The following is a 15,373-nucleotide window of genomic DNA, read 5'->3' as shown; positions in this document are numbered from 1 at the left end:
CCCCCTTCCCACCTCTACCCCATATTGTATGGGGAGTTTCTGGCTCTTCCCTTTCTCCCTTCATGTGCAGTGGGGCTGCTGGGCCTTCCTTCTCAGCCCTGCACCCCTAGCATATTTGAGGGGGAGAAGTGGACTTGGCCATTCAAGTATTCCCTCAAACTGGGAATGTACAGACAGGTACTCTACCTGTGACTGAAACACCACTGTCAATGATGCCAGTACATGAAGCTCTCAGTGCCCTCATTAACTCAACCCCCCAGCTTCCAGCCCCCTCACTGATCAGGATGTACCTGACACGCCCCAGGGTGTAATGCTATTGTAACCCTCACCCACATGCTCAAAAACCTCCAACCTGGTCTTTTAAAACAAAATGCTATGTTTCATTTTAGATGGTAATTTATTTTTTTACAATCCCTAGATCACTTCCTGGGTGGAAGCCAGGAGATGCTTTGAAAGCTGAGATCTACCTGGTAAAGCAGTGGACAAAGAGCTGATGGGACATTGCCAGAGTTCTTCACAGTTCCTCCCTCAAGGAACCAGGTGAGGTGGGGGCAACAGAACTTCTCTTTTTCCCTTTCACAACCATGTGGAAATGAGGGGTGTTGGCAGGGGCGGGTGGCCATTTCCTAAGCACTTTACTAAAAGCAACAAGGGAAGAGCCTTCTCCTAAATGTGCCAGGAACAAAATTCTTTTCCAGGCAGTAACAACAATCCAGATCCTCCGAAGATGTTTAGGATACTCCCATCACAGCACCGAGGAAATAGGCCAGTCTGCAATTGCTGAAGAAATATCCTAAGTCAGTTAGAAATCACTCTTTCAGCTGATTAAACAACTGTTGCTGAAGGGCTCTGATGAGAAGTCTCTTTCAGTCCTCATCACCTAGGCTGAAGCAATGAAATTGGACAAGGTTGGGTTAAAAGAGAGGGCTTCTCAGGACTGTAGAGGGTCCTTGCCAGAAAATGAACTAAGCCTAGTGCCATTCAGAAAATCCAGCTTCAAGGCCAAAGTGTTGAAATTGGGATGTGTAAAATTCGGAATGGATGGCCTTATTTATGCACATCTCCCAATTAAGTTAATTTTTATATCAAAGTTTCAAACCGATGAAGGAGAAATTTATAAAATATTTCATTTAGTTGTGCAACTTCCATGAAAGTTCAGGGGATTGACAGAACTATGAAGACCAATGTTTGGAACTAAGTGTTTGATTTGTCCTAGCTTTACTTTTTAATGCAAAAGTTCAGTATTTTTTATTATCATCATTTTCACATAATGGCCAGCTTCATATTTTTTTTACTCATGTCAGTGAAAATCCATAGCAAAGCTAACAACCTTTGGATTTTGCTAGCCAGTGAATTGGGATGCCTCTGACACCTTTCATGTTCAGGACTGCAAAGCAAGTAGTCTCCATATCTAGGTCAATAATATAGCTCAAGAAATATAGAAATCTGCCTAGTTTTGATCTCTCCAGGATTCACTTAATACTACTTCCCTTAAAACAACAACAATCCATTTTCTGGCTTAATTTTCCTGAGCTATTTTAGAAATGCTTGGATCAAATATTATACTGCAGGCAATAAAAATTGTGGTCATGTTCGGTGAAGGTAAATTAGTTGCTTATGTTATATACCAAACTAGGTAACAAACATCCTTGTAAAAGGTAACAAAGAGCATAATCATCAAGGAAAACCACTATGTAATTTTGATTTGTGCTCTAACATAAGGGAAATAATTCAAGTCATATTCCATTACAATATCTACTAAAACTATTTGTGCAACTTAAAAGATAGATTATATGAATGTGTTTCTTACTACCATTAAATCCATAATTATAAAACAGTTTAACTGGAAATCACCAATGGTACAACTGAACTATAATGAAAAATGTTGTTGCATATTTGTAACAAATAGTTCTGATAATGAACAGTTAGCATATTAGCTCTAGCAAAAAACTGAAAAAAGAAACAAAATAGCAAGTTGCATTGATCCAAATTTTCATAAATATAAAGGACATCTAAAGTACTGGAATATATAAGCACAAAGAAAGGCTGCTGCAATCACTTATTGGAAGTAATCCCACCACACACAATTGTACTTCAGCAGTTTCATTTAGCTTTCATTTATTGTCCCTATCTATCCTTTCCTACTGCTGTTGAGTGGTTCCTCAGATAAATGTTAGATCTCTGATTTGTAACTCAACAGTTTGCTTCAGGGATATGTCCAGTTGGTGCATACCGGAAAATGGTCTCCCACAGGACAGAGGCTCACCCCTATTAGCTACCTATATAAATCCCAAAAATTTCATCTATGACAACTCATTCAGTAGAGCCTGGAATTTTTGCCACCTGGAGCTCCTCTTGAAACCATGACCTCACATTTATTCTGTAGAGGGAGACAAAGCCCAGATTGATGACATGAGCTGGCTGTGCAGAAGCAGGTTGATAACTTGCCTTCAGGGACTCCTTCTGTGCAATGAGACCTTCCCAGTGTACATTGCTAATACTTTGTAAAGAACATATTACCCCTACAAACAGCCAGTACCAGAGAAATACAAAATCTTCCTTACGGGTTTACTGGTGTTCCTTGGAAAGCTAATGCCCATTTGACAGACAATTGCCACTCAGTGGCGGATTAGCCACTGGGCCAGCAGGGCCCCAGCCAATTGGAATGCCCTGGTGCCCTGACCCAGTCTGCCTGCCCACCAACCCGGGGCTCTTGCACCCGCTCCCTGGCAGGAGTGCTGGGGAGGGGGGTGGCAGGAGGAAGGGGTGGGGAGGAGCCCCACTTGCTCTGGCCCAGGGTCCCACAAAACTGTAATCCACCTCTGCTGCCATTCAGTTTTGTAGCTGGAGTTAGGGATAATGATAAGAGGCACAATTTCAGGATGTGTTAGGGCCAACAGTGGTCCAGCTCTTTGTTTACTCAAATTGCTGCACCTCAAGCACAAAAGTGCAGTACCACAAACATTCTAGCAATTATCACTCACCTCCCCAGCTGGTCGCGGTATTCTGAGACCTCCAGCAAATTTTTAATATCCCATCAGTGTGCTACCTGCTTTCCTACCAAATCACCTTAGAACCTCCTTAGCTTTCATAATAACTTCAGCAAGGCTAAATGGCCTGCCCAGTAGAACAGGAACATCAGTGCTTCCCCGCAATACGTGTGTTTCAGATTCTGATCTCCCATGTTGTCCTGGGGTCCTACTGACCCATTTCCAGTGCAATCCTCGGTCATGTGGTAGATGTGGGGCTGATGAGAAAATGGTTGCTGTGGTTATGTTGCTGAACAGACAATGTGACTAGGAGAGGATTTCATAAGCACAAAGGTTGATAATGGTATTTTATACCTGCAATAGGCAACTCCAAAAGCAACTCCAGAGTTGCAACTTTTTATAATGATCTGATTGCCTATCTATGACCAAGGTTACATAAGTACTGTAGTATTTTTATGGATGAACAGACTCCTGTCTTTTTCATACTGCAGTTACTGTCTTCTGAGCTGTTGTATTCTGTATGCATGGAATCCACTTCTCCCATATCCATCACCAGTAGTCAGGCTTTATTGAGGACAAGCAGGAGGGTTGGAGATGTGAAATCCATCCTCCAACCCACAGCCAAGGTGTGGGGATGGAAGACAATACTCTTAGCTAGAGAGGCAGAAGTAGCTGCTTCTTCCCCACACATGTTGAGCCCAAGGGACTTTAGGGCCACAGGATTAATGTAAAGTGTAACTTCAGTTGACAGCTCCTTTGCCCTCTCCCTTGCAGCTGTCTGTGGTGGCCTACGCAGGATCAGCAGGAAGCCCTTTGGAGGTGCAAAGATATACAGGTAAATATGTTTAGATAAATCATAAATCCCTTGAAGAACAAGTATGTCATTATGACTGTGAAGAGCAGGATTATGACTTGCTCTGTACCCACCTTACAGGTCACAACATGGCGGGGAGAACCCCCTGGGGCTGCAGCTCCCCCGCCACACAGGCAAGCCGGAAAGGGCAGAGCCTTGACTCTACCCTGCACGATGCTCTCCCAACACAGGTGAGCCAGTGCAGAATGAGAATGAATCTGCACCTGCTAACAGGCTGGCACAGACATCTTCCTAGAGGGAGGAAGGAAGGGAGCAGATTGTGGCTCTGAGCTAATTCAGTCTCAGTCCTGCTTGTGGGGCAGTGCAACTCCGGGCCAATTACATTCTCACAATCTAGTCTCAAGTGATCCCCTCCTCTTCCGGTGATGTATTTCTGATAATCACAGGGCATTATGGCCTACACTGTGTTTGATCACATCCCTTTTAGCTAGCTGATGTTTTACAAGGATAGATACCATAGGCCAGGAAACTGCTGTCTTATGAATAATTCAGGAGCTTCTGTAAATATACAAATAAGGTTATTTTAGAATATAAACTACCTTCTGTTCCTTTAAATCTATCATTTTTCATGGGAAACTGAATACTACAATATTTCTGAAAATGCCCTTGGCATAATTTAGAGCCGCTCCAAACCTGCTCCAAGTTACGTTGCCTGCAGGCAGACGCAGTGGCTGTAGTGGACAAGAAGTTGGCAGAATGCAAACCTCCATTTGCCCTGGCATGCACCTTTCTTTTCCTCCCTGCCCTCCAACAAACTGATGCTGAAAGGGGCGGCACAAAGCTGCCTGTACTAGTTCCCTGTGTGAGGATTTCCTGTGATGGGGAATCCTTGGCTGCCCTGTTAGGGCAGCTTTCCAAATGGTGCAAACGACCTGGAACCAGAGCGCGAGTTGAGCTCATTGTGTTTGACTTTCAAATCATGTAGATTCTGAAGAGGAAAAATTAAGATCCAGAAAAGGAAGAGGGGGAATTTTGAAATGTTAAATATGTTTTTTGCCAAAATGTCATTTGTGTTGACATTTTCCAGCCAGCACTAGTAGTTGTGGATAGGAAATCACAGAACTGGATTTTTAATAAAATAAAAGCATGCATCCCTACACTGATTTGCCAGCAGAGATGATTAACACTAGGAGAGCTAAGAAAATGGATTGTTATACACTTCAACTTCTCTTTTGATTTAGCATTTCAAATTGGCTGTAGGAGTTCTTGGATGCAGTCAGGACTGGAGGAGATTTCTCCCCAACCCCAGGGAAACAGACACACATGCTCATTTAACAACTAATTGATTTATTTAACAATACAAATTTTCTTTCTATGCTTGGTTTAGCAGAGAGAAGTTGAGAAACAAAATTAGCTTTTTTTTTAAAGTTTAAATGTTTACACAAAAACAACCTTTACTTCAGTAAATATAAAATTTACACACACAAACTACATTAAAAAGAACAGAATCATGACAAACCAACAAAAGGATGGGAATTCAGAGTAAAGGACCAAATGTCTAGGAAGGATAGAATGGGGCAATGTTAAGAAGGCATCCCACCTGTACATCTAGGTATTTGAAGTCTGATGTGTGATATGAAACCAAGTACATTAAAATAAGAATTACATCTCTTTTATAGCATATCTTTTGTGATTATAAATATCTGAATTCTGTAGGTCACATATTTAATATGTGAAATATATATTTTGCCCCTTCTTGGAAATTCATTGGAGTGTTGTGCATGCATTCTTCTACATACAGTAATCAGCAAGGTCTTTGAAGTCTCTCCCCAGACTTTAGTTATCTTTTGTATGTAGCATAGTTCCTTGGTTCTTAGAAGCATGTTTCTTTGCCAATATGTATTATTTCTCACTATGTACAATTCTGTAGTGAGAAATTGAGGTTGCGTTCAGCAGTGGTTCCCAGTACTTTGTTCACTTGCACTAGTTTATTACCACACTAAGATCTCCACTGTATTGGCCAGTTCCCTAACTTATTTCCTGTTGCCCTTCACAGCCCAAGCTCCAAATCCACCTCACAGTTCCTAAATATATCTAATTAGAGATATATGGGATATATAGTCCTTTGAGCCACCCTGAGGAAACGGTACAAATATTTAGAATAGAGCAAATGACACATGCTAAAGACCACCTCACCCAAGAACAGGGATGTAACAGTGATAATTAACTTTAGATAATCTTTAAATTCTTCCGCTGCTTTGATAGTAAAACCTTGAAATTCTGCTTTCTACACATTTAATGTACAGAACATCTTAATAATGGAAGAGCTACATGTCCAAAAACACAAGGTCACATAGGAGAGAATTACTTTAAAAACAGGAGCCAATTATTTGTAAATTAGTTTTAAAGGGATCAATGAACACTTTAGCTGTACTCTGCTATCACTCAAGTGTCATCACTACAGTGATCAACACCCTAAACAGAAAATTAGTGACTGTAGTTTTCAAACTGTATAGAATATACACTTGCATTTTTGTTGCACACAAGATTTCCTGGTGATGAGTCTAAAACTCTCTTCTAATTTTCAGTTTCACTTGCAATAATGCACTTCCCTACTTTTATCATATCATAATGTCTGCTTAAATCTCCTCTATTCCTTTCTTTCCCAGAGAGCTGACAAAGCATCCAATCGGACTTTGGAAGACTCTTTTCAATGGACAATTGCAGTTCTCTGGCTGGGCGAGCCACATTCTTGCCATTCAAATTAAGGAACAAAGCCTCAAGCTATCAAGAGCCTGGCCCTGCTCCAGCTGAACAAATGAATGGAAAACTCAGGTTGACTATTATGGGAGCAGGATTGGGCCCATTTAATTTATCCACAATAACTGCCATAGCAACCTCTCATTAACTGCTCTCATTTTAACTGAAAAAACCTTGTTTGTTAAAACAAAACAAAAAAAACCCCAGGAAAATATTTTCTGTTTAAAAAAAAAAATCCAGTGGAAAATTTTTACTTTTAAACAATCCACAGGTATACATTAAACATTTAATAGCAAGCCTTTGCTTGTGTATATTAATCCATAGGGACCTGCGATACAATAGCTTTGCATCACTGTTATATTTAAATTCACTCAAATACTAATTTAAATTAGGAAAACAAAGAAACTGCTCCTTGGGGAACATGTTTATTGTGTTTGAGATGATACACTGGGTGCTCTCTGAGCTACAAAGGGGAAAAGGAAATCCTTTCATTACAAACTGACAAAGGTAAAAGTTAAAACAGTTTTCACAACAGCATGTACCACATATTGGAAATAGATCTGGGTTTAATACAAATGACATAATTCCTAGTAATCTACAGCTACCTTTAATAACTTCATACAGATAATGAATTAGGCTAAAATGCACTATAATATTTGGTTGACTTCAGGAACAGTATCCTTAGTACATCACAAAATACATTTTGATATCCCAAAGAAGCAAGACTTGCAAGTAGGCTTTTTAAACATAACTAATCTACAGCTACAAAGTTCTACTCCTGATAGCATTTACCTTTTTTAGGGGGCAGAATCCCAGTCTTCAAAAGGATAAAAGCAGAGAGTAGAATCAGTATAACATATACACAGAAGTCCGTATTGTAAAGGCTATAAAGATTTGTTGCACACTGTCAAGTTGCCTCCTGCACCCTCACAGAGCACAAGTAGTTTATGTCATTTATGTTGCATATCTCTTGGTCCACTGTCTGGCTATCCTGTCATGTTCTGCTCTGTTGGTCAGGTACTGAGTGGCTATGCTTCCGACCAGAGGATCAGCTGTAACAGTTTGGGGTAAAAGAGAGGAAGATAGGGAAGAAAAACAACATCAGAAATCGTTCTATTAAAAAAAGAAATATTTTAAAAATCACTTGCTTCCCAGTACACCCTCTTTGTGAGGCCAAAAAATGCTAGGCTTTGTAACAGAGGGCTTGACACACAAGACATTTGCAAGAACAAACACCCAAAGCAGAATGAATAGGAAGGATTTTAATCTGTTTTGATTATCTGCAGGCTCCAACATTTAGTTTCTTTAAAAGACAGACAGACATCTGTGTTAAAACGTTATAGCTTTTAATTTTAGCTGACTGTCTGAAAGACAGCTACAGGCTAGGAGTTATGTAAAACCAGAAACAGCCCAGGAGCCATTTGTGTCTGGAACTGCTTGATATTATGCAAAATATATAATATTTTCACTTTTAAAATGCTAAACTTAAAAAGAACTTCACATGCCACAGCAGGCCAAACGACTCCTGTGCAGATTAACACATCAGAGGTGTGTCAGAGGTGACAAAAGCATAATCTGAAAGATTTCCTCATGACACCCTTAAAAGAACAGATGGTTACTTCCAAGCTTATTAAATACCACATAGAGTCTGGTGCAACTGTATGAAAATTTAGATGACTATCACCTCACCTGGAAGCCCATTCTCTGTAAAGAACCTCCTGACTGGTCTCTCGTAGAGTACGTCTATATTGCAAAAAACCAAACGCATGCAGCGAGGCGCAGAGCCTGGGTCAGCTGACTCAGGCTCACACTATGGACCTAAAAATAGCAGAGTAGATGTTCTTGCTTGGCTTGGAGCCTGGGCTCTGAAACCTGGAACATCTACACTGCTATTTTTAGCCCCAAAGCATAAGCCTGAGTCAGATCACCCAGGCACTGAGACACACTGCTGCAGGTTGGTTTTTTTTTGTTTTTTGCAGTGTAGACATACCCTTAGATAACCTATGCTCCCCAGGTCTCCTGTGACCCAGGATCATCAGGATTAATTTTATAAATACAGCGGGGGCCCGCTTAAATCTTTCTGCTGCTGAGAAGGGTTACCAGATCTACTGGAACTCCTGCAAACATGGATAGGGAAACGCTTTTTGAAAACAGCAACATTTTTCAAAAACCTGTGCATCTATTAGCAAGTTTTATTATTTCAACTCTCCTCCCCCTTAAGTTTTCTCACTGTCTCTTTGTACATAGACGCTCCATTTTGATGATCATACTTGTATCTGAAAGCTAAACTTTCCCCACGAGTCCATGTCTTTCTGAAAATAAGGTTACTAATCCTGGACAGTTTATTCCACTGTTTTTCAAACTGGGTGGTGTGGCATGCCCTCCCTGGAGGTGGGGTGGGGGAACAACGAAGCTATACGGGGGTGGGGGGAGCAGGGAGTGGCGGGCTGTGGACCGTCAAGTATCCAGGCCCCAGCAGGGCAGCACTGGGGAAAGCGCTCTCCCCAGTTTCATTCAGTTTGAGCTCTGGCTCCCTGCCCTGGGCAACCCCTTTAACAACTTGAAATAAAAGAGTAAGAAAAGCAGGGGAGCTGAAATGTTGTTTGGTTACAGGGATAGGATACACCATCGACATTGCACCTTCTTTGCTTTCCCCCTTCCTTTATTTGAAAACATCGGAGTGTAGCTTCAACTGAACAAACATGAAAACTAAGATATTTCATAGAATAACCGTACGTGCTAATTTACAGGATTTTTATGAATTTGAAGTGTTGGATGCATAGTGTAGTGTATATTAACGAATTCAAGGCTCTTTATTGATAAAACCCTTGACCGAATCCTGCTCCCATTTAACCTAGTGTAAATCCAGAATAAATCCATTGATTTAAAAGGATTGCCCCGTATTCCTTCCAGTTTCACAGTCTTGGAGCTGTTTGAAACAGTCACCTCTTAAACTAAAAATCTGTATTGTCTTCCCCCCCAAAAAAATATATTTAAGGAGGCTGAATAGGAAGCTGTTTTTATATAATGGTCAAGTGGTTAAGGCAATGGAGTGGGAGTCAGGAGATCTGGGTTCTGTTTCTGGATTGTCCACTAACCTGCCATGTACGCTTGGGCAAGTCATGTCAACTCTCTGTATCCCGGTTTCCTCCTTCTGTAAAACGGGATAATGCTATTTATCCTCCTTAAAGATGGATGAGTGAAAAGAGCCATATGAGAGCTAAGGACTGAAGTGTGAACTTGGCACTGGCTATGCGAAGGCTAGAAAATATATTGCAGGGAGCAATCTTGCCATGATACAAATTTAGATGAATTTAAATAAAACAAGGGGTTTTAATCTCTAATCTCAAACATCTATTTTAAGAATGACAGCATTATTCTGTAGAGAATCCTCTATTGAATCATTTTTGCAGCAAATGAGCAAGAGTTCATGCTTGGTAAATTAGAATTTGCTTACCAGGATTGCAGTCTGTCAAGAGAGAACAAATAGACAGCAAAACCTTTGAAATAGTCAAAGCAGGACTCCAGTTGTCTTTCAGAATATCCAGACAGATGACTCCCTGACTGTTGATGTTGCAGTGATAGATTCTGGTACGGAAAGTAACCTAAAGTTACAGACAAAAACCATTAAGTGCTATCTATGAATAGCCTATCCCTACCTTTTGGGTAGCAGAAGTTCTGAAGGATGCACTCTGAATGGAGCAGAAAGTCTGCAGAGACCTCTCTCGTTCCCTGCATTTTAATACACTTATCAAAAAAGTGCACATTTTGCTTCATTCATTGTAACTCTTCAGGAGCCTTGGCCTCATTCACTGCACATTTGGTAGGTAAATCACTTTTATACAGACTCTTTGGCATGCACCCCGAGTCATACAGAGTACTACAAATGCAGCGTGTATTCAGTATAAATATTATATTGTGTCTGAGTAACAGTTTGATCATGAGCAAGACTGTATTACAATTATTGCAATGCATATTTACAAATGGACAGGGTTTGGCTTGCATGTGCAATCTTAGCTTTATCTTTTCCTTACTTTTCAGTACCTAACTGTGCAACCTTAGTATCTATTTAAATATTGCTTTTTAGGGAATGTATTGCTATTGTCATCTTCAAAGCATTTTACATATTAAATCCTCATTGCATCCCCGTTAGGCAGGAATTACTATACTTATAAAGCATTTCTATTGCAGTAAGTGCCATCATACTTCTGTTTTAATTTATTTCAGATTAATATTCATATAGTATGAAAATGGTTTCTATGCATAAACAAAATGAGTAAGAAATATTTCAGTGCATTAGTTGCAGAAGGCACAGTTTATGGCAGAGATGAGTAAAACATCCATTTTCATTTTACTATACTTTGGGAGACAAATCTGAATGTCTGATGAAACTCATGCAATTCAACATAATAGTGTAATCTTGATGTAGAATTAGAAACATTCTGCAAAAACTCTTCATCATTCCATGAAAACAAACTTACGTCAAAGAACATTATGGTTTGTGTTTTGTGCTTTTCGGGAAGTCTGAGAATGCATTATTCTTTATGTTGTAGTGCCCCAAGGAACCAAAATACATAAATAAATAAAAAAGACATGTCAATGTACAGTGGCAGTCAAAAAGGCAGATCTAATCAGTTCCAGTTACACTGACATTTTATAATAATGGATCCGATCACAGGATTCTTAGCCAACTGGAAGGTACAATGTTACATTTTTTAGTTGAATTTATTCAGTTCTAATATCCTTTCTTTTTGTTGCTGATTGCTATGAAACTTATGTGTAAAAGAGAAGCCACCTTTTATTGGAATTAGTTTTTCACCTATTACTCCTGACCAATTACTTTAGAATTATCACTCAATTCACCACTAGGAAAGTTGGAAAAAAAAAAAACATATGGATTGTGAAGCAGACATATTTCTTGAAATTGTTTGCCAAGATTTTCAAAGGTGGTTTGGGGCATCTTTTAGGACATCTTAAAAGGGCCCAATTTTCAGAAAGTGCTGAGCACTTATCTGAAAAGCAAGGCCTTTCTCCAAAAAATCATTTTTAAAAATCTTGGTCACTATAAATAAAAACCTTACCCTTACCTTTGGTGGCTTGAATGGATAATCGGACGAAAATGTGATATCCAGGAAAAAAACACCTCCTTCATATACAGAACCTGGGGGTCCAAGTATAGTTGATCTCCATTCATAAATGTTATCTCCTTTCGGGCCAGCACTATTTAAAAAGAGAGAGAGAATCAACTTTACCTTTGTGAATAACATCTGTAGTGATTACCATTTTACCAGTTATTATGTTTAATACCAATCATTTACATGACTTCAGCAGGTGCCAAGCTTCTCATTGACTTCCGTGCAGGATTATTGCTTAAAACTAGGCATTGTATGTAGGTACCTAGCTGAATCAGGACCTTAGTCCCTTTGAATGTTCTGGCAATGGAATGGATAACCATTCCACGTTCTGGCAATGCAGTGGATTCATTGGACTATCACTGTATTAAACACAATTCCCATCTTTATGTTCTGGAATATTTAGCTGCAGTAAGCTTCTGTGTTCTGTCCTTCCAGTTACATGGGACATACATATGAAAAAGAAATTATATCTCGCACCCACTCACCGGCTCTGGGGCATTAGAAAAAAAATGGTCACAATTTATATTAAGGGCACATTTATAAATAGTTTATAAAGGGTTAATATTATAAACGATTAATAGATGTTTTGATAAGAGGTTAATTGATTTAGAGATCGTTAGGCTCCAACAGGTGAACAGATTGTTTGTAACCATAGCTTATACAATCTATAAACACCATCTATGGATGTGCTTATACCCAACTATAAGATATACTGCTCCAGTCTGTAATATCTATTAACTATTTATACAATTAATTATAAAAGTACCTTAAAGTAAAGTGTGATTAACGAGTGTAATAGTGTTAAGCTGTTACATGTTTACTGTCACTTGTTTAGGATAATATAGAGTAAAACTGTGTACTCCCCACACTGGAAAGTTTAATGACAGGTTTCAGAGTAGCAGCCATGTTAGTCTGTATCCGCAGAAAGAACAGGAGAACTTGTGGCACCGTAGAAACTAACAAATTTATTAGAGCACAAGCTTTTGTGGTCTACAGCCCACTTCATCGGATGCATAGAATGGAACATATAGTAAGAAGATATATATATATATATATATATATATATATCACACACACACACAAACAGATAAGTTGGAAGTTGCCATACACACACACAAACAGATAAGTTGGAAGTTGCCATACGAACTGTGAGAGGCTAATTAGTTAAGATGAGCTATTATCAGCAGGAGAAAAAAACTTTTGTAGTGATAATCAAGATGGCCCATTTAGACAGTTGACAAGAAGGTGTGAGGATACTTAACTTTAGGGAAATAGATTCAATATGTGTAATGACCCAGCCACTCCCAAGTTCAAGGTTCTCTTATGGGGAAAAAAAATAAGGAATTTAATCTATTGTAACACAGCACCCCCAAATTAATAGGAACCTCCATAATTATATATTTGTGTTACTACATGCTGTATATTTTAAAAATGGTAATATTACAGACATTTTCCTCAGGAAGGAAAGAGCATGTTATACAAATTTTCTAGCAACTGAATTGATGTCAATATTACAAATCTGTTTATGAAATAATGAGCTAGCATTTTCCCAGCTGCTGGGATGTTAGAATTAATGCTGTAAAAATGTGAGTGTCTGTTTACATCCCTTCTCAAATATTCAAAACAAAACTATTTCTCCATAAAGCAGGCATTGATTTAAATATGAGTAAGCCTCTACAAAAATGTAATTTAAGGTAATGTTTTGATTTTACATTCGCAGATTCCTCTCTTCACGAGATCCCCGCTGATGGCTGTGCAGAGTAACATAGCTTGAGAAAATGGCAATACGAGCATTCGTGTCTTACTATAAACCAGTTTCTTTCCTGCTTTAATACTCAGAAGAGGAACTTTTTCATCATCATCATTATGCATCCACACATCCTGTGTCATAAACATGGAAGCATTTTTTAGCCTTAAGATGACATTCAAGAGACAGCCAAATGCTGATTTTAATTATGAATTCTCTTCCCGTTATAATTCATAGCTTATTCATGTTTGTTAATCAGTGACTGTTTTATGCACTAAATAATTAGTCTGTTTGAGGCCTTTTCTTTATATGGCAAAAATAATCAGGAATTCTTGCTAGCATTTTTAAATACATTTTAAAAATAATCTCTGGTGGTATTGTAGCTATTGTCCCTTTACCAAAAATAAAAGTAGACAGCTTCCAGGTTATAATTATCTTAACTTTGTTGAAAAGAAATACTACGGATAAAATTTGGGCCTGTAAACCTTGACCCACGTCCTTTTGATTTGTATTCCATGTACAAAGGAGTTAACAAAAACTGCAGATCAATTTTAGAAGAAAAAGTGAAAACTATGTAGGAGGATGCCAAGCAATAGTTCTTAATGCAGTAAATTGTTTGAACCTCACATCGCTACTGTAGATTATTCCATTCATGCTTTCTAAAAAGCATTTAGCAATTAGCATAAGAACTAAAAATACTGGAGCAATAATGATACTATTTAAAACCCACATAGGCCACTGAAAAGTTTTAATTAATTCTTGATATTAATCAGGCTTATAGCTAATTAATATTATGCTTGGAAACTAAATTTCTATGAAGCAATTCAATTTCAGCATTAGTTGTCCTAATGGTTATTTTATAGTCTAATGCAGAGGTTAGTGTTCTTGCCTCACGTGTCAGCTACCTTTCTTTCATACAATTCTAATGGCTGGATGGCACTCAATCATATTAATGACATAGCTGAATTACAATAGCAACATATTTCAGCCAAATGAATCAGTCACAATTAAGTACTGTTGTGGCGTCTAGCTTTGAGCCAAAATATCTGGCAATCACTCATCATCTCGGAACAAGGCACCTATCAGTTAATAGCCCAGCATCTCAGTGCAATAACTCTCCATTTATTATTTTGTGTTATCTTCTATGCTACTATTAGTCCTATGTAAAGGATAAGGTTACATGTGGGGAGGAGAATGCTATTTTGAAGGTTAGAATATTCCACCTTTATAAGAGGGGAAGAAAGTGCTCTATTGGTACAATATTCAACATCCCTCTCACAGCTGAGAGAACAGTGCCACAGCTTCAGAAATAAGATAACATTGTCACAGTAAATACACACAAAGGAGAAAATTGTTAAATCAAAAGGTTGGTCATTGTATTACTTTTAACTGAGGTTTGGAAAATTTGTTACAACAGTTGGAACAGTGCCCCATGCTCCAATAGTGTGAGAGATACTTTAGCTTCACTAATGACTGAAAACTCCAGCAATTGCAACATTATTGATATGTGGAGACCATACTAAAGAGTGTAATATACAGCGAAGACAACACCTATTTCCAATCAGGTTTTTTCTACAGCGCATTCAACCACTAAATACAGAACAGCCGCTGGCTAAATGTACCAAGCTACATTTTCTTTTCTTTACCAGTTGAACAAAGCAACACTCACTCCCTCACAGCGCTGATGAAGTATGACTGACACACGGATCAGCAAACCAGAGAGACTAGAATTACTCACAATAGGATCAGGGCACCAAGGATCCAGTGATTAGGGAGATTGTAGAGAGCACTGGAACCTAAAGGCCTAATTCAGCAAAGTGTCTACATGAAAAAATGCAAGTAGCCCTGTGGCCCTGATTCTCCACTAGGTCAATATGCAGCTTAGAGAGAGCGGAGCATGGTGGCTGCAGGGAGCCAGATGCAGCTC

At 38.9% G+C, this 15,373-nt stretch overlaps 1 protein-coding gene across 6 annotated transcripts in view; it reads right to left on the bottom strand.

Annotated features, from left to right (window-relative positions):
• Positions 1 to 5,237: 5,237 nt before the first annotated feature.
• The window catches only part of UBE2E3 (ubiquitin conjugating enzyme E2 E3), an 84,414-nt gene continuing 74,278 nt past the window's right edge, over positions 5,238 to 15,373 (bottom strand). For all 6 annotated transcript variants that reach the window (XM_074967707.1, XM_074967705.1, XM_074967704.1 and 3 more), the window contains exons 4-6: positions 11,652 to 11,784; positions 10,022 to 10,169; positions 5,238 to 7,616 (exon numbers count right to left, since the gene is read on the bottom strand). In XM_074967707.1, coding sequence (XP_074823808.1) covers positions 7,519 to 7,616; positions 10,022 to 10,169; positions 11,652 to 11,784 — 379 coding nt within the window. In that variant the 3' untranslated portion in view covers positions 5,238 to 7,518. The remainder of the gene's footprint in view (positions 7,617 to 10,021; positions 10,170 to 11,651; positions 11,785 to 15,373) is intronic.

Source organism: Natator depressus, chromosome 11 (genome assembly GCF_965152275.1).
Source record: "Natator depressus isolate rNatDep1 chromosome 11, rNatDep2.hap1, whole genome shotgun sequence".
NCBI classification, from domain to species: domain Eukaryota; kingdom Metazoa; phylum Chordata; order Testudines; family Cheloniidae; genus Natator; species Natator depressus.
Note: the sequence above shows the minus strand (reverse complement) of the source record. Positions and strands in the feature narration are given on the sequence as shown.